The following is a 25,335-nucleotide window of genomic DNA, read 5'->3' on the forward strand; positions in this document are numbered from 1 at the left end:
GACAGAGTGAAGCATCAACGGATCTGAAGCTGGAACATGGGTAGGGAATTCAGCACGCTCAGAAATAATTGACAGTAATCAAACTAAGTTTGACACTGTACTTAGCTACCAGCTACTGCCAAACCTCAACATTTTTTTGTATTGTTGTGGATAACTTGTTCCTGTCTGTGGACTGCTGGATTCTGTAATAATGAGGCAATACAGCTATGACATTTGTTGAAAATAAACTCTGTACTTCCTTTAATTTTTTGATTTTCACTGTTTTCATGTCCTTCGTTCATCCTACCAATTGTAAATGATGTAACTCTTACAGACCTGAGCGATTTTGTTCTTTCTCATAAGGAATAGAGGAACGAGAAGCCTGTAAGATCAATAGAGAAGTCCTAGTAAGTCACCTATATATTTACCTTGTCACACACATCTTTAATTTCTTTATTTTTGGCACTGGGATGAATGTTTTCAAAGCTGCAGCATATATGGGGAATCATGAGAGCGAATTCTGTTCTTGGGAATGAAATCTGTTACTGACAACTTGACTCTAGCCCAGCACGGGAGACCCTGGGCAGACAGCTGTATTCTGAGAAGGAAACCGGGCAATGGAAGTGTCATAACACAAGACCAGCTAAGAGTCTGAATGGTATTCTGGGTCACATATGAGTCTAGGAATGGTGTCAAGAGCCTGGAAAGGAGCAACGAACATATATTGAAGGTGGACCATTTAATTTCCATCAGTAATTGGCTGCCTGGATGTGTAGTATATGTTGTCACATGGGAAGAGTGTTTTACAGCGACACATGTTCAGAAGGAAGAGAAAGGATGACAATTGATTTTTCTTGACAATTTACATTTTTTTTATTGTTATCAGAACCCAAATGTCAACTCAAAATACAATTCCAAGGTGATAGTATCAAGGAGCGACAGTCATGTCACAGCAAAGAGAAATGCAAAAGAAACAAAAATGCAAGGGTGTATGAATAAAGGGTAAATGCAGCATTACATCCTTAAAGAACTGTGTTTATTTCATTGAAAAATAAAATGTTCATATTCAATTCTGATGTGCTTTAAGGATTAAAAACTTATTTTACAATTAGCACGTACACCGTACATATCGTCATGTGTTCACATAGAAATTTCCTTCCTCACTGGCAAGATTTCCCTTTGGCTCCCATTTTACCTGTCCACCCAAAATAATTCATTAAACAATTCTGCATAAGATCCATACTGAATCTGAAAATATAACAAATGTACCATATAAAGCAGAACATCATAAAGACAGCATATTTGTATTTAAACTCCACATTTCAAAAAGTCTCAGTAACAAAAAAGAAAGATCAAATCCCTTATTAGTATACCTGTAAAGTCACGTACAATATAAACTTCTGCTAATTGTTTTAAGCATGGATATAACTGACCTTTCTTTCAAACTAAAATGTAAGCTTCTTCCCAAGACAAGTCAAAAGTGTCAAGATTGAATGAGATTTGTCCATCTTTTTCACTCTTGACCATGGGCATCATCATAGAGCTGAACTCACACATATAAGATAAATATCCCTGTATGATTAAAATCTTAAGACCCATGAAATCATAGCCCATGGGTTTCATCAGTAAAAAACTGAATATGTGGCTGTAGGTGTCCACTAAAGGAGGACCACAATTATCCTGAATCATCTCAGGACCGAATCTGATTTTATAAATAATCGAGCCAAATCCTTGAATGGTACAGCAGATTTGTTCTTATTTCTGGAACAAGGCCTAAAAGTGCCTGTGACCCTAGATGCTCCAGGAGCTTAAGGAGCTCAAGGTGAGAAGAGAAAGCAAAGGTTCAGAGCCAGGTGGCCCGAGGTCCCTAGATTCAGTCTCTTCATTAACAAGATTCCCAAATCTTCATCTGCCCTGGAATCTTCAGAACCCTCAGTTCAGAGCCTCAATGTCTTGATCAGATTTGATGAACCCATTTCTGTACACTTTCCCCAGATCCTTGGTTTGCACATCTTGCATTCTTGATGGAACCGTCATGAGAACTGGGTGGGGCTTCTCTTGTCTCTCTGTAACCCAGTGGGTCAGAGGCACTGCCCCAGCGTGAGAAAAAACCTCAGAAGGAGCTGTGCACACAACAGGCTCTTGGTTAAACCGGTCACATATCACACGTTCCCAGAAACTTTGACAGCACGATGAGTCTTGATTCATCCGACGTTGTATAAAAATACTCTGGATAGTCTGAATGTCTTTGTAAAGTATTAAAAACACTTGGAGCTGCACAGCTGAAGTGGACACACACACGTCTCTGCAAGGCATGTCGGTTCCTTGGGGGGACCAGCCTGAATAGCTCTATCCTTGCATCTTTGGCAGGGGCCTCAAAGGTGAGATCTCGAAACTTGAGTTTTCTTTTTTCTGCCACATTTATAGGAATGTGGACTGACAAAACAAAGGAGAAAAGAGAAAGTCCTTGTAAAAGATTATACAACTAGTGAGAAGGAAGTCTTTTTGTTACTACTCAATTTCATAGTTGGTTTTGATCGAATACACTCATGCATAACTGCTCATAAAAACCCAACTCAAAGGGAACAAAATTAACTGTCTCCAGGTCAATTCTTACCTGCTCTCAGGCCCTAGGAAGGGGTTAATTAGCATTACAGCATATATAAATTCTTTATGAATTTCTACTCCGTAACAGATGGTTTGGAAATGAGCTGCTGATGTGAACAAAAGAAAGCAGAAATGAGAAAATGACTAAGTGCTGTTGTAGGAGGGAAAATGCTAAGAGGTTTCCGTAACTTGGGGCTAAGTAGTTTTTGTTCCTGAGTAAGTGATTATAGAATGCAATCAATGTGCTTAACTTGTAAAACTATAGATCAGACTTTTATTAGATGTTTTTTCAAGGGTAGGGACTAGGTATAATTAATTAATTTACCCAATTTTTTAATTATGAAAATTTACAAACACAGAAAAAAATTAGAAAAAAAATTCATGTAAGTTGAATTTTTGTTGGACTAATTCTTCTTGTGTATATACTGCCTGGATATTAATTTTCCCTGCACACCATTGAGATGGCCTTCTCACCTCCAAAACTCCATCTCTTCCAATTGTTTAATTCTATTTTTAATATGATTGAATTGGCAAAAGAGTCTTGATCTCAAGTCACTCCCTCTTCCTCCACTTTTTCCTGATGAGTTTGAAAATCTGACCTCTGACTGGTTTGGGGATCAAGAATGAATCTATCGCGCTCACTATGTAAATGAGCAGCAGCAAATAGAGTCGAGTCAAAGAGAAGAATGCAGTCCCTGTCGCTGGAGGGTTGGCACAGGGGCATTCACAAGAGAGGGCAGCAGATGTGCAGGAAAAGAACTCTGCACCACTGAGAGTTAGACGTCTTAAAACTCCAATGACACATTCCCAGGCTTGTGCCACCAACAGTCAGCACTGAACTTCTTACTTTTGACCCTATAATCCTGGCCGGGATGCTCTCCTGCGTATCCCAGCCCTGAACAGATCCTGCAGGGCACATCAGCCCATGAGAAGTTGCCCTTAAAGTTTGGATATCTTATTTGAAGATAATCCTATTTCCTTTCCCACCATTTCCCCTGCTTTATCTAACCTTAAATAGTCTTCTTTCCTTTGGTCTTTTAGCATGGCTGCAACTGGGGTGACAGGGTTGGACACAGCCCACCCTGATCTGGCCCCTATACTCTCATACAAACCAAATAATTGTCTGTGATGACACAGCTAGCAGCATGTTTATCCTTTTTGGATGAAGCAAGTCTTTCCATGATGTAACACTCAAGAGGAGTTTTTTTTTTTTTCTTTAAAAAGCCATCAGAAAAATTAAAACAAAATTGGAAAGTTTACAAGGGAGACTATACATTGTAGAAACGACATTAAAGGATATAAAGGACAGATACAAGAAATGCAACCAAGATTAAATGAAATAAAATGGAATTAAAGGGGATTAGAAAGAAAATGATACCCACAACAGGCAAAGGAGATCCAACATATACAAAATCAGAGTCCATAGGGAAGAAAACAGAAAAGATGAAACCGAATAAATAAGACTCGACTCTGCGTATTAGAAGGGTACACCATGGACCAGGGAAAACTGAATGAGAACAGTCAGCCATGAGACATATCCCACAGGGTTGGAGGGTGAAAGAGAAAGAGGGAGCAGGAGAGACAGGAGGGCAGAAGGGGAAAGTGAGGGAGCAGGAGATGAAAGAAGGGAAAGAGGGAAGGAATCTTCTGGGCGTCCAGGCAAAGAGATCAGCCTTTAAATAGGGGGAAATTCAGGCATGTCTCAGATTTATCCAAAGCAACATTCAAAACAAGAAGATAATGTAGTTAATACATCTACAAGAAAGAGAAAGAGACTTGTGTGCCAAGGATTTTATACCCAGCAAAGAATGTCCTTCCAAAAGCAAACAAAACTAACAGTTTTGAAATTTTCAAACTTATGAAATATTGAAGAGGACAGTTTTAATACCTTTTATAAATTTTTTTTTTAAAAAATTTATTTATTTATTTATGGCTGTGTCGGGTCTTAGTTGCAGCACTCGGGATCTTTCACTGTGGCGCGCGGGCTTCTCTCTAGTTGTGGCACAGGGGCTCAGTAGTTGTGGCGTGTGGACTTAGTTGCCCCGTGGCACGTGGGATCTTAGTTCCCCAACCAGGGATCGAACACGAGTCCCCTGCATTGGAAGGCAGATTCATAACTACTGGACCACCAAGGAAGTCCCCCCTTTTATAAATTTCTTAACTTAATTTTGGTTTATAAAATGGCAATGTCTTAAAGAGAATCTCCCACCTCACCTCAGACTTCACGTAGCATTGTTTTAGGGTAAAACATAGGTAGAGCTTTGGTTGAGGGATAAGCCATTACCTATCGGTTTAATTACAAACAAGCACAAGAATCTGATTGGGTTACTTCATGGGACGAATGTCTACCTGTCCTCTGATTGGCCAGTCCTGTTAGAAGTCAGCTGGTGGTTTGGTTTTGAGTACACTGATAAGCCTTTCTTAGGAAAGTTCTGAGATGATTCGTCAATCTTATTTTTCAAAATAGCATCAAGAAATAGGACGATGAAATCACTGTATAAGTTTTAAAGGTCTGGTTAAAATACTTCTGAGCAATGGTTGCTTATTTCTGGGGAGGGGGATGGGACCTCATTAAAAGAGGATATGAAGAGAGAAATTTCCAATCCTACCAGGGGATTCTTGCTATTAAAATACTCATAATCAAGTAGGATACAGCATAAGATAATAAAACTACCCAAAACAACAGTCACACCTGTACACTGGACAATATCAATCCCAGTACTAGCACGTAAAAGTTGTGAAGTCTTTCTGAGCATAGATTTCCTAGTATACAAAAAAGTAAGGATAAGAACTTGTATTGCACCCAATCACTTTGAGTATTAAATGAAATGACGTATGTGAAACCATTGATCACGTATATAAGGACCTAAAAAAAGTTGGTTTCTACTCTCTTCCCAGTCTGTCAAGTGAAGAATAAAACTGCCATGAGGTTACTAACATTTCAGTCTTGTCATAAATACTTTTGGTACACTTTTTAAAAATTTAGAGATCCATACTCTTAATTTCCAAGTCACTGTTTAGAAGAAGATTGATTTTTATTTTTAAAATTAGCTGTTAGGAACTTCTCTGGTGGTGCAGTGGTTAAGAATTTGCCTGCCAATGCAGGGGACACAGGTTCGATCCCTGGTCCAGGAACTAAGATCCCACATGCCGTGGAGCAACTAAACCTGTGCACCACAACTACTGAGCCTGTGCTCTAGAGCCCGTGAGCCACAACTACTGAGCCCGCATGCCTAGAGCCCGTGCTCCGCAAAAAGAGAAGCCACCGCAATGAGAAGCCCGTGCACCACAACAAAGAGTAGCCCCGCTCACTACAACTAGAGAAAGCCCTAGCCCAGCAATGAAGACCCAATGCAACCAAAAATAAATTAAAAATAAATAAATAAAATTAGCTGTTAAATTATTTTTTTTTAATTCACAAATGAGGACTTCCCTGGCAGTTCAGTGGTTAAGACTCCACGCTTCCAATGCAGGGGACACAGGTTTGATCCCTGGTCAGGGAACTAAGATCCCACATGCCACGCGGTGCAGCCAGAAAATTTTAAAAATTAAAAAAAAATAAAATTCACAAATGATACAAGACCATGAGGTGTAATTAAAAAAAAAAATCAAACAATTCAGAAGTCTATGGGGTATAAAAGTAATGTCCTCCCTTCCACACCCCTCTTCCCGAACCATTTCTATCCCCAGAGGGTATATTTTATCATTTTAGATCTTTTCCTATGCATTCCCATATTCATATTCTCTCTTCCTATCTTATTATTATGAAAGATTTCAGAGGAGATTAGAATATGTGTACTGTGGATTTTTCTTGATATAACAAAAACATATTTCATATTCATATGTTGGTTGGATATTAACTTTCCCTGTACACCATTTAGACACCCTTTTCCCAAATTCAGTCTCTTTCTCACTGTCCTTCTCCTATCTTCTTTCTACCCGTCTATGTATCACTTATCATTCATCTATCTATCGATCGGTCGATCATTCTATCATCATCTGACTATCATTTATTTTCCCATCTAGCTATAGAGAGGGATTACTCTTGGTTTTATTTTTTAGTAAATACTATAACACATTGTTCTGTGACTTTTCACTTTGTAATCCATCTTGAAAATCTCTCCATGTCTTTCCATATAGATATATCTCAATTATTTTATAGATATATTATCATTTTCACCATCAGTTGCCTCTTGATGCACATTTAAATTATTTCTACTTTGTCCAATCATCAGTCTCTTTCCTTTAGATTCCTTCTGAGTTTTTAACACCTTATTTGGAAATGTTTCCCTCTTCATAACCACATTTAAAAAATAAAACATATTCTTTTAGAGATTTGCTTTACATTAACCTTTTAAATCTACTTTGAATTTTTTGCTTAAGATGTAAGATAGGGATTTAATATTATATTTTCCCCCCTGGATATTCAATTTTCTTAGCACCGTCCTTTCCCAGTAGGTTTGAAATGCTGCTTTTAATTAGGATGTGCTGAATTTTGCACCGTACCTGCCAAGTTTTTCTACATCATCCACTGTTTCTGGCAAGGCAATGCCCTTGGTTTCAGGCAAAAGCATCACAAGAGCACCACAGACAGATGCCAGGATACCTGTGGAACAGGAGAAAGGCGTTACGGTACCGGGAACGCACAGCCGCCCCCTCATGGCCCCCTGCTCATTCTGGAAGCCGCTGTGCTCACTCTGGACTCACCCTGCCCGGCAGCAACCCTCTGGTCACCCTGCCCAGCGTTCCTCTGTCATGATTTCACAGGTTCTCAGCCTTCCTCAAACTCTAGACAGTTCCATCGCTCCTGTGCTCTTGGCATCCATCCATTCATTCACTCGTTTCACAATTTATTGAGGACCTACTAAGTGCCAAACACTCCGAGAAGCCCTCACCTCCTACTTCACGGGGAACATAGACGCCACCAGTGAGGAGCCCCTCAGCATCCTTTCACTGCGCCCTGCGCCTCCCCTTCCTCCTTCCATCACGTGACCCCGCAAGACTGGTGCCCACATCTGCCCACCAGCATCTCTTGGAGTCTTTTTGTGCTGCTCACTGTAGTGATTCATCTTCTCCCTCCGGCACCCTTAACCCATCAGTGGACGCCCTGAAACGTATTCAAATCTCTCCTCTTTAAAGAGCCTTCTATCGACCTCACCATCCTCCCTTCCTCCGTTCTTTAGAACTGCAATTCTTGAAACACCACCCTCTCCTATTTTCTACACATCTTCATATCCCAGCGCTGTGCTGGTAAATGTCTAACAACCAGCTCTCCAGAGAATAAAGTCCTGATTTGCAGCAGCATTTGCCTGTTTCCGTGGTGTAAATACGCCCATCGTGGATGCGCGTGATTCAAACCAGCAGCGTGACGTCGCGAGTGAGGCCCTGGGGAGACGGGCGGCAGCATCTCCACCATGGACTACAGTGGACGCGCCAGCCTCAGGGGCGGATGCAGTAAAACCCAGTGGATCAGGAACTGATGAGGCGTGCGTATTTATTACCTCTGTTTTTCATCTATTTTACATATTCAATTTTTAATGATGGATGTGTTTAAACTGGCTCAACGATTCTTGAAAACTTGACAGTTGGCCTTGGTGGGCCGGAGCCGTCTCCCACCTCCACCTGCTCTAATCTGGTTCTGTTCAGTGTCCCCTCTGGCCTTGCTCCAGCCAGGCCGCCAGCTGCTGCCACCACCAGGTGCAGTGGCCCTGCTTCCCGTCCCTGCTGCCTGGCCTCGTGGCAGCTCTGGCGGCTGCTGACCTCACCCGCTGTCCCCCGGCTTCCCTGCCCCACGCGCTCCCGGCTTCCCTCCTGCTCCTCTTGCATCCCTTCTCATCCCCTGGCTGGCCCCTCTCCCTCTGCTTACGCTGGGTGCCTTGTCGCTCCTCAGGGCTCTGGCCTGGGCCCCCTTCTTTCCTCTCACTCTCTCCTGTGCCCTGTAGAGGGGGTTCTGGCCACTCCCATGGTTTCAGTGGTTATCTACCTCCAGATGGCTTCCAAACCTTCATCACAAGGCCACACTTTGCTCCCGACTCAGCTCACCAAACCTACTGGCCTCTCACCATTTCAACTTGGATTTCTTAGAGGCACCTCATGCTACAAACAGCCCAAAGAGTATCCCTCCACGTCCTCCTGCAGATGGGCCCCTGTGACATTCACTAAACTAGGGCTGGCCCCGCCACCTATGGTTCTGCCAGCCCGGAGGCCGGCTGCCCAGCTCCCTGGTCCCTCTGGCCCTCGCCCCGTCAATCACCCCCTTTTGCCAATTCAACTTCCAATATATTTTTTTGGATCCATCCACTCCTCAGCATTCTCAGTGCCATCACCCTAGACCCAGTCCTTATGAAATCGCTTACCTGATTACACCAACATTCTTTGAATCGTCTCACCACTAGCATTGTGCCCCTCTAACTCATTGGCATATCTGCCATCAGAGTCATGTCTCTAAAATGCAACCCTGACACTGTTAAGCCCGGCTTGAAACTCTGCTCTCTGGATAAAGAGCAGACCCTTTGCACATCGGGGAAGGCCCTCCATGGTCCGGCCCCAGCTCACCCCCCCCAGTTTCATCTCTCTTCAGGCCCCAACTTACGCACTGTACTCTGTCCTTTACCTTCCTCTTACTCTAGGCCTTCCCACTGCCTAGAGCACCAGCCCACACCTCTCACGTGGATAATTCCTATTCAACCTCCACATGGCCTCCTTGCTCCCTGACTTTCTCCCCCTGACTCCACCGGGCTAGGGATCCCTGTGATGTGCTCTCATGGCGCCCTTATTTATCACACTCTCTTGTGACGGCCTGTTTGGAAAGGCGGCTCCCTCCCCAGCCAGACTCCGCGAAGCAAGGGCCTGCCCTGCAGTACGAGCGCCCAGCTCAGCCAGCGCGGCTCGCAGGCAAGTCCCGACCTTGAGGGACTGGGCCGTCAGGCGGCTCTGTCTTGTTTGCACAGTGGCCTCTCTTTGCTCTTTCACGCTGGCCCAGAATCAATGCTGAGCTTGTTTATCAGGTCCCGTGAAATAGTTTGAAATGATCTTTTATGGAATCACTGGTGTCAGTGATTAGAAGCCGACTTTATGGTCCCTAGCACAGCTGAAGGACTCCTGCATTCCTCCGGATGTATGCCCTCACGGACGCAATGTTTTCATTGGAGCTTAAACTGCTGAGCAATGGGTGAAAAACCTTCTCTACCGGGAGTAAGGAAGTGGAGGTGGAGGAAAGGTAGGTGAGCAAGGGGCCAGCCGGCATCCTCTCTTGCTGAGGAGGGTAGGAGATCTGGGCAGAAAGGTTGGAACAGCACAGGAGATGCACTGGCCTGAATTACCCTAAGGGCCCTCCCTATGCTATGGTTCTATCCCTTCATGAGTTTCATGAAGACTGAAGGTAGGAAGGAGGGTATGAACTTGAGGGGCATCAAAGAGGTTACGGTACGTGTGTGGGAGGGCTTCTGTGTCCCCTGATCTTTTGGCATGGCGTGCTTAGCATCGAAGCACAGGCAGATACAATATTGAGAGACGTGGAGCATTTAACAATGCAATTTGTTTTTAGGCTTGTTCTGAACACATAGAAGGTCCTATGATTTGGTCCTATTTGGAAAATTATTGGTTATGTCCCACAATATTATTAAAAAGTTTCATAATCTTTGATTTTAACTCAGAACCTCAACAAAGAAAGCTAAACTGAACACTTTTTTATAGGAACCCTTAATGTAAAGTAAATTTAAATGGTTTAGGGTCCACATTTCATTGTGGTTCCTCAAAACGGAAACAGCTGTTATAAAAAGAGCAAATGGTTATAATTGATATCAAGCCTGATGATCATTTTAGGTTCTATTAATGTGAAAAATGTGGATGAGAGCATTTAAGAATAGGATATAAAGTGAGAACTTACCGAAGATGATAAGAGGTAGTTCTAGCCAAACGGCCGCTAAGCGGAAGAGCAGAAACGGGGCTATGATCCCCCCAAAATCACATAAACCTGAACAGAGTGAAACTCCAAAGTTCCTGCAGAACAAAAAAATTGTTTTAAACAAAAAGTATTCAAATAAATGCAAGATACGTAACATTTTCAGATATCTAAGTAACAGAGAAATTGTAACAATATTTCCCACTTCTGTAGTTTTTAACTTTGAAAATTTCTACTCTCTCATACTCTAAGCAAATCATTTCCAACCTGCACCAGTTCACATCTGGGTAAAAGCTGAGTCACAGTGAGGCTAGTTGGGGGCGGGGGCGGGTCTACAGTATTGGTGGAAATCAATCTTCCAACAGCGGCTCACTACCCAGCCTGCTCTGTGGCACTTATGTGTCTCCTTGGCACCCCAGATTGGCAGTAAGGTGTGCTCATGCATATTCCCCCAAGAAAGCAGGCCAATTTGCACTAGCTATGCACATTGTTTCATTTTGTCCTTCAATAATCGGCTGCGGAGTGTGGTCAGAACAGAGGCTGTAGCCTTTACACAGAGCGCTGCTGATGAAAGAAGATGTAACCCGTGACGCAAGCACGCTACCCAGATTTTCTGATCTCAAGTCTAGTGCCTTTCCACAAACCCCCAACTGTGTATGAAGATATTGATGATAATAATGCAAAAAGCAGCTACCACTCAAAACTTAGCTTTTCCACTGGCTGAATCCAGCCCAGGCTAATATGTCGCCAAGCTAAGAAAACTTATTTCATAGTTTTTAAGTCAACTTCAAATATGCGGCTGCAGAATTACTTAGGAGAAACCATGATACGGATGTTGGAATTACCGTAATGTTGTTGGGTACAATTCTGAATTTACCAAATAAACAATTTCAAAGGCCATGGTTATGCCTAATCTTCCCAGGGTAGCAACAGTGGTCCTCAACCAGGGTACTCCTGCAAAAACAGAAAATTTGGAAGGGTCTCCTTTCAATACAATTTTACAAAACAACAAAGGGCATTTGCTTAGTGTTCTCCCAGCCGTAAATCTGCTAATTTTAAGTGCAAATGATAGGTACCTTCTAATATTGTAGCCAAAATTCAACAACAACAACCAGGAGGACAGCTAGTATTCAGTGCACTAGCTGCCTTCCTGAGCAGGGTTGGATTACAGAAATACAAGCCAAGGCATTTGTTGAGAAGCCACTACCTTGAAAACAATGTTCCAAGCAGTGCCTTCCTAGAGGGCCTGAGTACACTGGCTTTCTGTCTGGAAGGTAGTCTTTGCCTGTGCCCTTGAAAACCATCACAGCAGTCTGACGCCCATTTGTCCTCTTTCTGTTCATACCTCTTAGTGATGACACACAGAATCACTGTTCCTAACAGACCAGGAAAAATCTGGACCTGAAACTGACTTTGGTTTGTAAAGAGCAGCAAGGCTCCGAGGACTGAGATCTCCGGGAGGGGACATCTCTGCCGTGCGTCATCACCAGGGCATATGTCTTTCCTTATTTCCCTCATCCCAAGTCTTTCTACTTTGCCTAAGAAATCATCCAGAAGGAGCCTGATTCTTTAATACTGGTTTGTTCATTCAATTAAAAATGAACTGTTTTAGGGCTGCTTTGGTTATATGAGGAAACACTCCTTTCCTCCATAGTAACTAGTGGGAAATGCCAAATGTTCTCTACTAAATATTTTCTTTCTTTTGTGCTTCAAGGGAAGAAGTCATAAACCATTTTTGCTCTAAAAAGTAAGTTCTCTAAATTTCTTAAAAGTTGTGCAGTTGATGCCATCCTTTTTTTTTTTAATTGAAGTATAGTTGGTTTACAATGTTGTGTTAGTTTCTTCAGTTATACATATATATACATTCTTTTTCATATTCTTTTCCATTATGGTTTATCACAGGATGTTGAATATAGTTCCCTGTGCTATACAGTAGGACCTTGTTGCTTATCCGTCATCTATATAATAGTTTGCACCTGCTAACCCCCAAATCCCACTCCATCCCTCCCCCTCCAACAAAAGTCTGTTCTCTATGTCTGTCTGTTTCTGTTTCATAGATAAGTTTGTTTGTGTTGTATTTTAGATTATACATTTAAGTGATATCATATGGTATTTGTCTTTCTCTGTCTAACTTACTTCACTTAGTATGATAATCTCTAGGTCCATCCATGTTGCTGAAAATGGCATTACTTCGTTCTTTTTTTATGTCTGAGTAATATTCCATTGTATGTATATACCACATCTTTATCCATTCATCTGTTGATGGACATTTAGATTGTTTCCTCATCTTGACAATTGTGAATAGTGCTGCTATGAACATAGGGGTGCATGTACCTTTTTGAACGAAAGTTTTGTCTGAATATATACCCAGGAGTGGGATTGCAGGATCATATGGCAAGTCTATTTTTATTTTTGGGGGGAACCTCATACTGTTTTCCATAGTGGCTGCATCAACTTACATTCCCACCAATAGTGTAGGAGGGTTCCCTTTTCTCCACACCTCCTCCAGCATTTGTTATTTGTAGATGCTTTAATGATGGCCTTTCTGACGGGTGTGAGGTGGTATCTCATTGTATCAATAGTTTTGATTTTATGCCATCCTTTCTTAGTAGACTTGGGTGAGGACATATGACCGCGTGAACAGCAGCTTATCTGCTCTCCAAAGCAAAGCCAAGGGCGTTCAGCATATGCCTGACTTCCATCTTTGAAAAGGAAACCTTCTCCCTTTAGACTCATATTTATTTATGCTTGCTCAGCACTAAACAGTCCTCTTGTCTTCTAGAATTATCACGCTTTCCTGAATATATAATTTTTTAGTAGAAAAGTAGGCATGAATGAGGAGGATGAAAGAAGAGGATGAAACTCGGTAGATTTACGTGTATTTTTTTTTTTTTTCTGCACCACACAGCATGCGGGATTTTAGTTTCCTAACCAGGGATCGAACCCGTGCCCCCTGCAGTGGAAACGAGGAGCCCTAACCACTGGACCGCCAGGGAATTCCCCTTATGTGTGTTCTCTTTAGAGAATATTCAACCAATAAAAAAGCTAAAACTCATTCAATAAAACAATTGCCTAGGAGGGCAAGCAGAGAAAAAGAGGGTTCCAGAATCCAGATCATTGGTGGGAGGCTCCAGTTTGTTACATGTTGATTGCAAACTGGCCGAGGAGGTCCTGGTGTCCTTGATGTTTTTCCCAGCTGAGGACACCTGCAGCGCTCACATTAACGTCACATCAGGGAGTGAAGAAAGGCAGAGTCGCGCTGATGCACTGGGCTGCCGTCTGCCCCGGCCCAGTTGTAAACAAGTGTTTTATTTAGCCTTTACTTTTTCAGGAAGGCCAGGGAGGGGGACTAGGAAATGCATTCCACCCCTTCCTTCAGCGAGCAGGTGGTGCAGTGCCAGATGCTGGGGAACGGAAAGTGGCAACTGGTGCTCAGATTTCCTGGGTCCCGGCCTGGCCAGGCAACCTCTCGCTGCTCTCAGGCTGCTGAGAAGAACGCCGTTGGCTCCTGTGGAGATAACTTGATTATCCAGGTTAGGTTCTTAAGCTATAGTTTTTTCTACTGAATCAAGACAGCTCTACAAGTGAGTCCCACTGACAACTTCAACGACAATTTAAGTTTATAACTGACTGCGGAAAAACAAACACAAACAAAAACCAAGAAACCAAATTAAAACACACACACACACACCCTCCCCCCTCGATGAGAAATGTATGTGGTTAGCTCAATGAATACAGATAAATAACTAGTCAATTCAGTAAAACGTTAAGAAAATGCTGTCAAGTTTTCTCAAGACTCTCAACTCTTTCTAAGAAGTAAAGGCCAGTATCTAACTGCACTGGACAGAGATTTTGTTGAAATGTGGAACAAAAGAGAAGTCCCAAAGGCACTGCACTGTTCATTTTAACTAAAGGGTAAAATGAAAACAATTTATAGGAGGTGTAAGTTATGTGTGACCATTACGTATGCACATAAAAACTTCTGATTATCCCTGTAATATGCTAAGTTCACCCTGGAGTGGCAATAGACATCTTTCGGTAGCAATGGCAAAAAACAACAAGACAAGTTAAGAATGAAGACTGAAACAGAAACTACCTCCCATGAACTCCTGAGAACACAGAGAAAGAAAGTCCCTCTGATAGGGATTTGCTCAAGCTGGTAGAGATTATTGAGAATAATACCTCAATTTTTGAAGAAAGGATGCAGGATTTTAAACAAACACAATTTTACATCTCCTCTGAATGCACCAGCTGCTCTGAGTTCTGAAATAAAATGTAGTGAAAATTCCTAGTAAATAAGATAAACAGACTTACTTTTTACTTAGAAAAGTCCAAGACAACTTCGTCATTTCAAAAAGACTTACCCAAACTGTCAGGTTTGTAGCCATCTTGAATAAAGGCAAATTAAAGATGGCAGATGAGTATGGATTTAGAAAGCTCTTTATTTTTCAGGCTTTAATTAGAGTTAAAATATTTGGGTCAGAAACAGTGAGTCTTGGATGAGGATACAGCCTGAAAGACTTTCTTTTCCAGAATCTCATTCTTCAGACCATGAAAAGTCATGCTTAGTGGACGGAAAGTTGGTTAAACCGTTTTCTCTGAGATAATTTTAGAGCTGATTCCCCTAAAAGGCTACTCAGTATTCTCTTCAGGGGCAGTCATCCTGGTGATGATGTCAAGAAAGGCTGAGAGGAAAAGTCTTTCTAATGTTAATTCAACAGCCCAAGTAACAAGTCCCGAAGTTCCCTTAAGTGGAAGTAAGGCTGTCAACTCAAGCAAGGAACCTCTGCTAATATTTGGTATTCACACGCAGCATTAGGGATTTGAACTTATTCTTAGCAGTCAATTATGACCAGCGTGTGACTATAAAAGCAGCCGAATCTGCAGAATATACAAATAAAAATGCATCCAGAATAAGAGCAATTCATTTTCAATGTTGCTAAGAACAATTCTAAGGCTTAAATTGGGCAATTCTGTCTACAAAATAAAACTGATCGGACCAAACAGAAAAGTCTATCCTTTGTCTTATATTTTCTACTATATGAGAGTGTTCTCTATAAAATAGCTTGATTCTCACCCACTTAGTTACTTCAGTATTGGTTTGGATATATGATCTTCAATGATTTCTAGGATCATGCTGAATGCAACACACATTGAAGTCATCCCAGTCAGTCTAGGGCCAGAGAAAATCTTCTGGGGAAAGTTACATAATGGAAAGATGGGCCACACTTAAGTCATTAATCTTTCTCTCCACTTTCCTAACTTCATATACAATGAATACGTAATTAATATTTGATGCCTGTTCCATATGCAGTGAGAACAGATGACGTTGTCTTAGGGAACTACATTTAAAAATTAAACCTAAAACTAAAAAGTGCCAAAGTAAAACAGAAAGAACAGTGAAGTCTCCAATGTTCCTGATTTGTCACCTTCTACTAAATTGTGCATAATTCCCGAGGGCAGAAATTATGTCTGTCTTGTTCACTGCACTATCTCTATTCCTAGTTTACTGGCAGAAATTAATAGACACTAAATAGATGTGCATTGGCCAATATCTTCCCCAGCTCTTATAATGTGTTAACTCTATGTGGTAGGTTGAATAGTGTTACCCAAAGTTCATGTCTACCCAGAACCTTAGAATGTGACCTTATTTCAAAATAGGGTCTTTGCAGATATAATGGTTAAGTTAAGGCACAGAGATGCAGAGAAGGTCATGTGAAGATGGAGGCGGAGATTGGAATCATGTCAAGGAATGCCAAGGATGGCTGGTAACCGCCAGAAGCTAGGAAGAGGCAGGGAAGGATCCTCACCTAGAGCCTTCAGAGAGAGCATGGCCCGGCCCACACCTGGATTTCAGACTTCCAGCCTCCAGGTGTGTGAGAGAATAAATTTCTGTGTTGCAAGCCACCCAGTTTGTGGTACTTTGTTACAGCGGCACTAGGAAACTAATACGCTCAAGAAAAATGAGGTAAATGTAAATAGTCAGTTCTGTTTATCATCAACCATTCCAGTATGACAGGACTTCACATCTTTTTTTCCACCCTTCTGTTCTGAAGATGGGCATTTCTGTAATTTTATTTAAATAGGGTCTATCTGATGTTTTGGGATTTCATAAATCCTTATTTAATTAGTAAACTCATCTGTAAATGTCTGACTGTTTCGACTTCCACAATATTATCAGTTCTTCCCTGATCCGCAGAGGATTCGCAAAAGAAAAGGCAGCTTCTCTTGTGCTGACACAAAGAACTACCAGAAACTCCAGCTCTGCCAGCCACCTCCCACCCCACACCTCCTGAAATGCTGAAATAATAAATCTGCTCTAAAACACACGTTCCCTGGGAGTTTGAAAGGCTTCCTCTGTCCAGTGCCCGCTGTGTTCTGAGGCAGAGATAACCGGCTTTCCATTAACAGTGTATTTGGAGGCACTGACAACCTCTGTACCATACACCGGTCATCAAGCCCCCCCTCCCCCCAATTTAACTCTGAAACATCTCTGAAATCACCGTCTCCCATTCAGGCCCGACTGCCACGACCTTGATTCCTGCTCTCAGCCTCTCTCCTCCCCATTGCCATTGTCCAAACTGCAACAGCCACTTGGAGGGCACCTGTCCTCCACCTGAAGCTCACAAGATCACGCCCAAGCTCTTAGCTTGGCCTTGGCTGTGAGGCCATCTCCACTGGTGACGGATGATCCCTCAGCCTCCTTGCCAGGAGATTCCTGTGATAACAAAGAACGTTTGGTTCCCGAACCATCAAAGGTGGTGTGTACTTCTGAGAACCATGCTTTCCTTTGTAAAATCACTCCTAGCCTTCTCTTCTGTAGGGCACATTTCTTTTCCTTCTTCATACATGCCTAGTTCTCACCTCTGGGAAGCTTCTCCTGACTATCCCCATGGATTAATCACTTCTTGTACCTTTTTTTTCCTATTTCTAAATCTTGTAAATCATTCTATTCGTTCATTTATCACAGTTTGTTGTGAGAGCATTAAAGTGTCTATATTCCTCACTAGGTTGTCAATCTTTTGAAGTCAAGACGTGTTTTCCTTCCCTTTGCAACCTCAGTGTTTCACATGGGATTGGCCATGTGGAAGAAATGTGAAACAGGGTCAATGATATCACAAAATTAAGTTGGATAAAGGTGATCAAAAATAAACTACATTAATTCCACTCCTGGATCTATATCCAAGAAAAAACCAGAAACACTGATTTGAAAGGATACATGTACCCCTATGTTCATAGCAGTGTTTTTACAATAGCCAAGAAGCAACCTAAGTGTCCATCAACAGATAAATGGATAAAGATGTGGTATATATATATACAATGGAATACTACTCGGCCATAAAAAAGAATGAAATTTTGCCATTTGCAGCAACATGCATGGACTTGGAGGGCATTATACTAAGTGAAATAAGTCAGACAGAGAAAGACAAATACTGTATGATATCACTTATCTGTGGAATCTAAAAAATACAAAAAACTAGTGAACATAACAAAAAAGAAGCAGACTCACAGATATAGAGAACAAACTAGTGGGTTACCACTGGGGAGAGGAAGCGGGGAGGGGCAACATAGGGGTAGGGGATTAAGAGGTACAAACTATTAGGTATAAAATAATCTACAAGGATATATTGTACAACATGGGGAATACAGCTAGTATTTTATAATAACTATAAATGGAGTATAACCTTTAAAAGTTATGAATCACTATATTGTACACCTGAAACTTATATGTATTTTACATCAACTATACTTCAATTAAAAATTTTTCAAAAAAGTAAACTACATCACTCCAAGCTAGATTTCACACATCTATTTCATCCATAAATGAACTGAGAAATGGAGAAAACAGAAAAATCTATAGAACCAACTGTTTATACTCAAAGTAGTTAGGCTGGTTAGGCAGAAAATAGAGTGACATCACTAGAGCATGACTGGCACTACGATTTTGATGCTATGGTCCATTTTCTAAAGATAAGTTCTCCATTCTTGATTATTTTAAGATTTTTTTCAAGTTCTTGGCTGCCAAACAGACCTAGGGGACAATTACCTTCTGGTAAGAATGCAGTGACAAGACATGCCACTCCTGCCACTATATTGCTTGCCGCAAAGGGTAGGCGCCGACCAAAACGCTCAATGGTTAGTAAGATCAAGAGGGCTCCTGGCAGTTCCACAACTCCCGAGATGAAGAAGTCGATATAGAGGTTGCCTCCTGTAATTCCCAGGCGCATGACAAGTCCTTGATAAACCACAGCACTTGTGAACCTGGAGCAACATCGAAAGACAAGGGCGAACAAGTAAGAGATAACTTCAACCTGATTTGAAGAACGGGATGCACTGTAAATTTGACACAAGCTTTTGAATCCATCACAAGTCAAACTTACCAAGCAAACATAAGTATAAGTGTGCACTTCCTCATTTGGGGAGTTCTCACCAGATCTAAAAAGGATGGATTACTAACTTCCTCATCTGTAACAGTGATCTATATGAGAGAAGCAGATTTCAGTAGCAATATACAGCAAGAAACATCTGCATATTATAGATTTGTCATTGACCAGATTCAAAGCTACCATATGATCTTACTGAACAGACCAGGGTCTTTCATTATTACATCTTAAAACCTGAGAATAAGAAGTTTGATTCTCTAGCCTTTGTAATAGGTCAAATTCACAAAGATGTGCTTGCTGCATTGAGAATCTATTCTTAACGGTGATACCAGCAGTACTATATGCTCTGAGTAAACAAGGATAAAAGGTGTGTTCTAAAGTAAAATACATTTGTGCATTTATTAAATTGGAGAAAATAAGCATAAAACTGGTGAAAGCAGTTCCAAACAAGTTCCTTTATCCATTAAATCCTCAAACCTTAAGTTGCCAAATAAGCTAGAATAATGGTAAGTTCCCGAACAAGCATGGCACCAAGGGTATCTTTTTGCTTCTGTCCATTTACTGGAATCCAGCATCTTTTTGATCCAGGAAAATTCAGCTCATCTCTATCTGGCCATCCAAGAAGTTGGTCTTTTCTTTAATTCGATTAAACCAATATTGCTGTTTGCCTCCTATGTCTAAGGCACTGTAAAGGAAACAAAGCTGGACATACCCACTGCTTCTAGCCCTGTGTGCCAAAGAGATCATAACTCGGTCCCCTTGAAGTGACCACTGTTTCACGTTTCCATGCACTTGCATATTCTGTCACTTCTGCTTGAAGAGTCCCTTACACCTCCCCAGTCCGGATTTCCCTGCCACTGGGAGGTCTTCGGAACTGATGATCCCAGTCTGTGCCTGTACTTACCAGACTTCTATCATAGCCCACACACAACTGCATGCCTTTACGGGTCTACTTATTTTTCTCCCTGCATGAGCTCTGGAGTTCTTGGAGGGCAGGGATTGCATTGTGGTACCAAGCAAAGTGCTTGGTGTTCAGCCAGTGTTTGGGTGATGACTGAATGTTGAGACAGGAAGTCAAGTGCCTTGGCCATGTCTGTTCCGTCAGAGTATAGCCCTCGGTCTTTGTCCTTCTGTTAAGTGAGAACCCTGGCTAGCAAAAACAGGACCCTCACTGTCTGTTTACTCAACTCCAGATCTGGTCCAGAATGAGTGAAAATCTAGGCAAATTTTCCCCAAGACTTTGAGTCAAAAGTCCCTCTACCAGCAGTCATAGGAATTTGACTTAGATTCACGCTGATAGTACAATACCTTGTCAATCACCTGTTCTAAACATTACGCTCAACAGGTCAACCAAAGCTGCATATCTGCTGCCTATGCTTGCTCCAAGGAAAGGCACACACACATAAGAAGACTGCAAAATGGATGTCTTTAGATCACTTTCTTTTCCTAAGTCTTTCCAGTGCTGTATTTCTTCTATACCAAGACACACATTCTTCACAGTTTAAAAATCTCGAAATTAGGATGTGTCCTACACACATCCTTTCTTATCAACTCGGCTGATAAGAAAGCAATGTGCCCAGTTTCAATAGCATGGTTTTTCTTACTGAGTGGTGCATAAAATGATGATGTGTCTCAAAATTAACAGTATCTTGGGGTCAGTGAAACAATATTAGTAGTTACCATAGCAACGCCGGTGGAAAACTGCTAATTGATTCCATCTCCCTTTTGATAACAGAACCCATGGAATTTTAGTTGGGGGCATGGCAGCCTAGCTAAAGTCATATTTTCTAGCCTCTCTTTCAACCACGGGTGGCCCAGTGACTAAGATCTCAGCAGTGAGGTGGGAGCAGAAGCCATGTGTACAAGCTCTGTGTCCCATCCTTTAAAAAGGAAATGGCTTGCTCTTCATTCACTGTCTTCCCTTCCTGAAGGATGGAAGAAGACAATGCTGGTGAAATGGCTTTGATTATACAACCTATTGCAGGCGATGATGGAGAAACAAGATAAATGGAACCTGGGTCCTAGAGGACCTCATGGAACAGAGCTGCCTTAAGCGCTGGGCTACTCAACTCTGGGTGGGCATGTTAAAGAAAAAGAAACTTTTCTCTTTTCTGTCACTGTATTTTTGCGGTGTTTCAGCAGCAAGTCGACTTGTAGTGTACTAATACAATCCTTATTAAAATGTTCCCTGAGCTAATCCTCGAAATTCCAAGACCCCTACCTTCACCTTTGCTGCTCCAAAAATAAAGCAGAAATACCGTAAGTGAAAGAACTTAGTATATCACAACAATACAGCTGGCTCTTCACATCCACAGGTTTTGCATCTGTGGATTCAACCAACTGTGGGACCTGTGATTGGTTGAAGCTGTGGATGCAGAACCTGTGGATACAGAGCATCAACTGAGACCCATTCTATATAAGGGTCTTGAGCATCCGAGGGTTGTGGTACCTGCAGAGGGTTGTGGAACCAATATTCCGCAGATACCAAGGGATGACCGTATATTATTACATGGTTAGTTACCAAAATGTTTTTCACAATTAGTTTCTATATATTGCCCACATTAAAATGGCTAACTTCTATGGAGTGTGCAATATTTGTTAGATTCTGGGCTAAGTACTTTACATGAATTATTCATTTAATTCTCATCAAGACTCTCTAAAGTTAGTACTTTTATTGATCCTATTTTATAGATAAGAAAAACAAGGCTTAAGACACTAAGGATTCAATAGAAGGAAGGTGGCTAAGCTAGGACTTGAAATCCAGGCAGTTGATGGAGAGCCTCTGTTCTTAATCTTCTCACTGCATTGCTGATTGTATAAAAAGCTTTTTATTCTAGAAAACTTCTTTGCAGTTGACGGTGACTTCCGTATAATTTTAAAGAAGGACATTATGCACTTGACCAAGTATTTAATCTTTAGTTAAAACACTGTTTTATGGAAAAGTTGGCCTTGATTAAAATAATTTAGATTTTGAGGACCTTTAAATTCAAGATTAAAACCACTCATCATATGCGAGCCGTTTTCCTCCATGAATGTATCACTTATTCCAGTGATTCTTATCTTTTCACTTAGGGTTTTTCCACAACTCAGACCCGGGTCATGTTCATCTTAGACTGTTCTCTTCTCTCCAGGGAGAGCTGACAGCTCTGCTCATGTACACATGTACATCACTGTTGACTCAGAGCACACAGATAGGGACAATCCTTTCTTTTCAAAAGCAATATTCAAAACAATTTATTATGGACTCTCTTTTATTTCCTCTTCAATCTTCTTATTTTCTGCCTATAGCCATGACTTGTATCTCTTAGGTAAGACTGAACAAATTACTTTCTTTCTGGTCCATCCAATGTCAACATCCCAGAGTTTAAGGGAAATCATACTTCACATATTTCAAAATCTCTAGTCAATTCAGATAGATAATTTGACGCTTAAACACCTTTGTAGATTTTTCAGCTATTCATGGTTCTTAACTCTTTCTAACTCATAAAATAAATCTCTTGCTCTGCAGATGTCACTTTTTCCTGATCAGGTCTCCAGGCTAGTTAAGTTACTACATGACCACAGAATTATGACATGTTAAATTTTGACAAGACAATAGAGATCTGATGGTCTAACCCAGCAAACTTTTTCTGCAAAGGGCCAGATAGTAAGTACTTTTGGTTGTGTGAGCTATCAGGTCTCTGCTGGAACTACTTAACTGTGCCACTGCTCTGCGAAAGCAGCCATAAGTGGATATATAAATGGATGGCTGTGGCTGGATTCCAGTAAAATTTTATTTACAAAACAGGCAGCAAGCCAGGTCTGGCCTGCAGGCGGTAGACTGCCAACCTCTGAACTAGAGGGTTAGTGCTGGACGAACTTATACAGGCACTATTATTTCCATTATAGGGAGGAAGAAGTTTAGGCACAGGAAAGCTAAGTAGTTAACCCAACAAAGACAGACAAGAAGTAGTTGAACCAGGAAGTTGCTACCTGAGTCTGTGTTGCTCACCATTATGCTGTACTGTGTCTGCAGTGTGCATAGTATAATATTTATTTTATTATTTAAAAGTATGCTTGTATCATATCATTAATGGTTCTCAGAGGTAGTGGGATTAAGGTGGCTTTTACTTTCTTCTTTTTGGCTATAAATATTCTCTTAAAATTAAAAATTTAAACCTACATTACTTTTGTAGCAAGAAAAGATAACTCACTTTTAAAGCGATGGATTTAAATTAGATATTATGTACCTTTTTTTGCCGTTCACTCAGTATCACTCTCCCTTTCTTTTTCTTAGTAGAACCCCCCACTACACCATCCCCCTCTCCCCACACACACATACTTCATCAATTGTATTGTCAGGGAAGCTGACTCTGTTTCCAATTGTAGGCAGATGTCTGATCATCTAAGGGTAATTCTATCCTTTATGTCAGTGACTGGGCACATGACCCATTCTGAACCAATGAGGGATAGACATGTGACCGAATCTGAACCAATGAGGGATAGACATGTGACCGAATCTGAACCAATGAGGGATAGACATGTGACTGAATCTGAACCAATGAGGGATAGACATGTGACCGAATCTGAACCAATGAGAAAAAGGGCTTCTGGGAAAGTCCTTCATTGCCTTTAAGTCAGAGGCATCCGAGGAATCTTCTCTCTCTCCCCTCAGGGAATTAATGAGGAAAGGGTGGGCTCAAATAGATCTTAGCAGCCATCCTACCCGCAGGAGAGAAGCCCAGTGGAGAGTGGAGAAGGGGAGGAAACCATGGCTCAGTGTGGAGACCCAGGTCTAAACAACCTTGGATGCTGTTCTATCTCTAGAATCCCAGATCCAGGAGCCTGGAACCGTGCTTACTGTCTAAGCCCATTTAGGCTGGTTTTCTGTTACTTGTTGCCAAAAGCAGAATTATCTGGAGAATTCAGTCCAGAGCAATGCTTTTGCATAATAACTGAATACTTTAGGCAAAATAATTTTGCATTAAAGAATGAAAATAATTGTTTCACTACTCAAATTTACCCCGTAAAAATATTTAGTATTAGTCTTAATTTCAAACTTTTAACATGTATTAGAATCAAGCAGTCACATATCTGCTTTTCCTAAGCACAAGTTTAATGCCTAGTATATATCCTACACCAACAGAATATGAAGTGCTGATAGCAACTGAAGGTAATCGAGACCATAAAACCAATTTTCCCCGTTCAGTAAATGGAAGGATTAATAGTGCTTCCAAGCAAGTATTTTGCCAGTTTAAGAACAGATCCAGCTGGTCTTTGATTTACTAACACGCTCTCCACAGTGACGCAGATATTCTGAAAGATGACCCACTTTCTGGGTGTCCAAAGACCTTGAGAGACTAAAAGCCGTATCTTGGATGGAATTCATCCAGGAAAGTCTTGGCAACTCATGTGTAGTGACTGTTGCAGCTCTTATTCTTTTACAACAACTTCTAGCTCTATATTTTTAAATTAAATCATGTTTATTTTCTATTGCCAAAGTGTAACCAGATTTTGCATAGTCTGAGTCAGATACAAAAGAATAGAGATGTATGTCAGGTTATTATAGATAGATAGATAGATAGATAGATTTTAAAATTTGCTGTATTGAAATATAATTTATGTCCAGTAGAATTCAGCAATCTTAAGTTACATTTCAATGAATTTTGACAAATGTGTAGAGTCTTATAACCACTGCTGCCATCATGATGTGGAATATCTCCATCGCCCCCAGAAGTTTCCTCCTGTTTGTCTGCAGTCAATTCCCTGCCCCCAGCTTTGGCCCCTGGCAAACCCTCATCTCCGTTTTGTCATTACAGTTTGCCTTTCTAGAATTTCATATAAATGGAACCATACAGAATGTTATCTTTCATATCTAACTTGGCATTGTATTTTATCATACATTTATCCATCTAAGTGGTGTCTGCCTGCTTTCATTAGGAGCAAAGGAAGATGGGAAATGCTCCTGGCAACATCTGTCTGTTTGGAGTCTTGTTACCTAGTAATGACACTCGTTGAAAAAGGGGTTGCTCACAGGTAAACTGTACACGCTGGTGTCCTGATACTCATTTACTGAGCTGATGGCTATTTGCTCTATTTGGCTCTTAAGTGTCTTTTAATTCTGCCAAGACTTTTGCTTTACATCAACAATGTTAAAAGCATAGTTTAGTCATCTTTCTTTGATTAATCCAGCTCTATTTACAATTCTTTCTGGTGCCTTTCTGAAACACTTCTTGAAGTTGACATTTGAATTTAAATTGCCAAGGAAGAGAAAGACATTGTAAATAACAATCTGTTATAAATATGGTGTTCCGAGCTCTCCTGACATGGGATTGGTTTCTGGTCAAGAAACAAACTTCTTGTTACCCAAGGGGAAAGGCAGGGAGGGATAAATTAGGAGATTGGGATTAACATATATACACTACTATGTATAAAATAGATAACCAACAAGGACCTACTGTATAGCACAGGGAACTATACTCA

General features: G+C 41.2%; 1 protein-coding gene across 3 annotated transcripts in view; it reads right to left on the minus strand.

The window, feature by feature from the left end:
* Positions 1-25,335, minus strand: part of SLC22A3 (solute carrier family 22 member 3) — a 95,326-nt gene that overhangs the window by 139 nt on the left and 69,852 nt on the right. For 2 of the 3 annotated variants that reach the window (XM_059940882.1, XM_059940880.1), the window contains 6 exons: positions 18,871-18,968; positions 18,537-18,751; positions 11,335-11,443; positions 10,475-10,587; positions 7,093-7,192; positions 828-2,415 (listed from right to left, as the gene is read on the minus strand). In XM_059940882.1, coding sequence (XP_059796865.1) covers positions 2,355-2,415; positions 7,093-7,192; positions 10,475-10,587; positions 11,335-11,443; positions 18,537-18,751; positions 18,871-18,968 — 696 coding nt within the window. In that variant the 3' untranslated portion in view covers positions 828-2,354. Of the gene's footprint in view, positions 1-827; positions 2,416-7,092; positions 7,193-10,474; positions 10,588-11,334; positions 11,444-18,536; positions 18,752-18,870; positions 18,969-25,335 lie in introns of those variants that run through there. The other variant, XM_059940881.1, reaches the window with a different exon arrangement.

This window comes from Balaenoptera ricei, chromosome 12 (assembly GCF_028023285.1).
Source record: "Balaenoptera ricei isolate mBalRic1 chromosome 12, mBalRic1.hap2, whole genome shotgun sequence".
In the NCBI taxonomy this organism is placed as follows: Eukaryota; Metazoa; Chordata; class Mammalia; order Artiodactyla; family Balaenopteridae; genus Balaenoptera; species Balaenoptera ricei.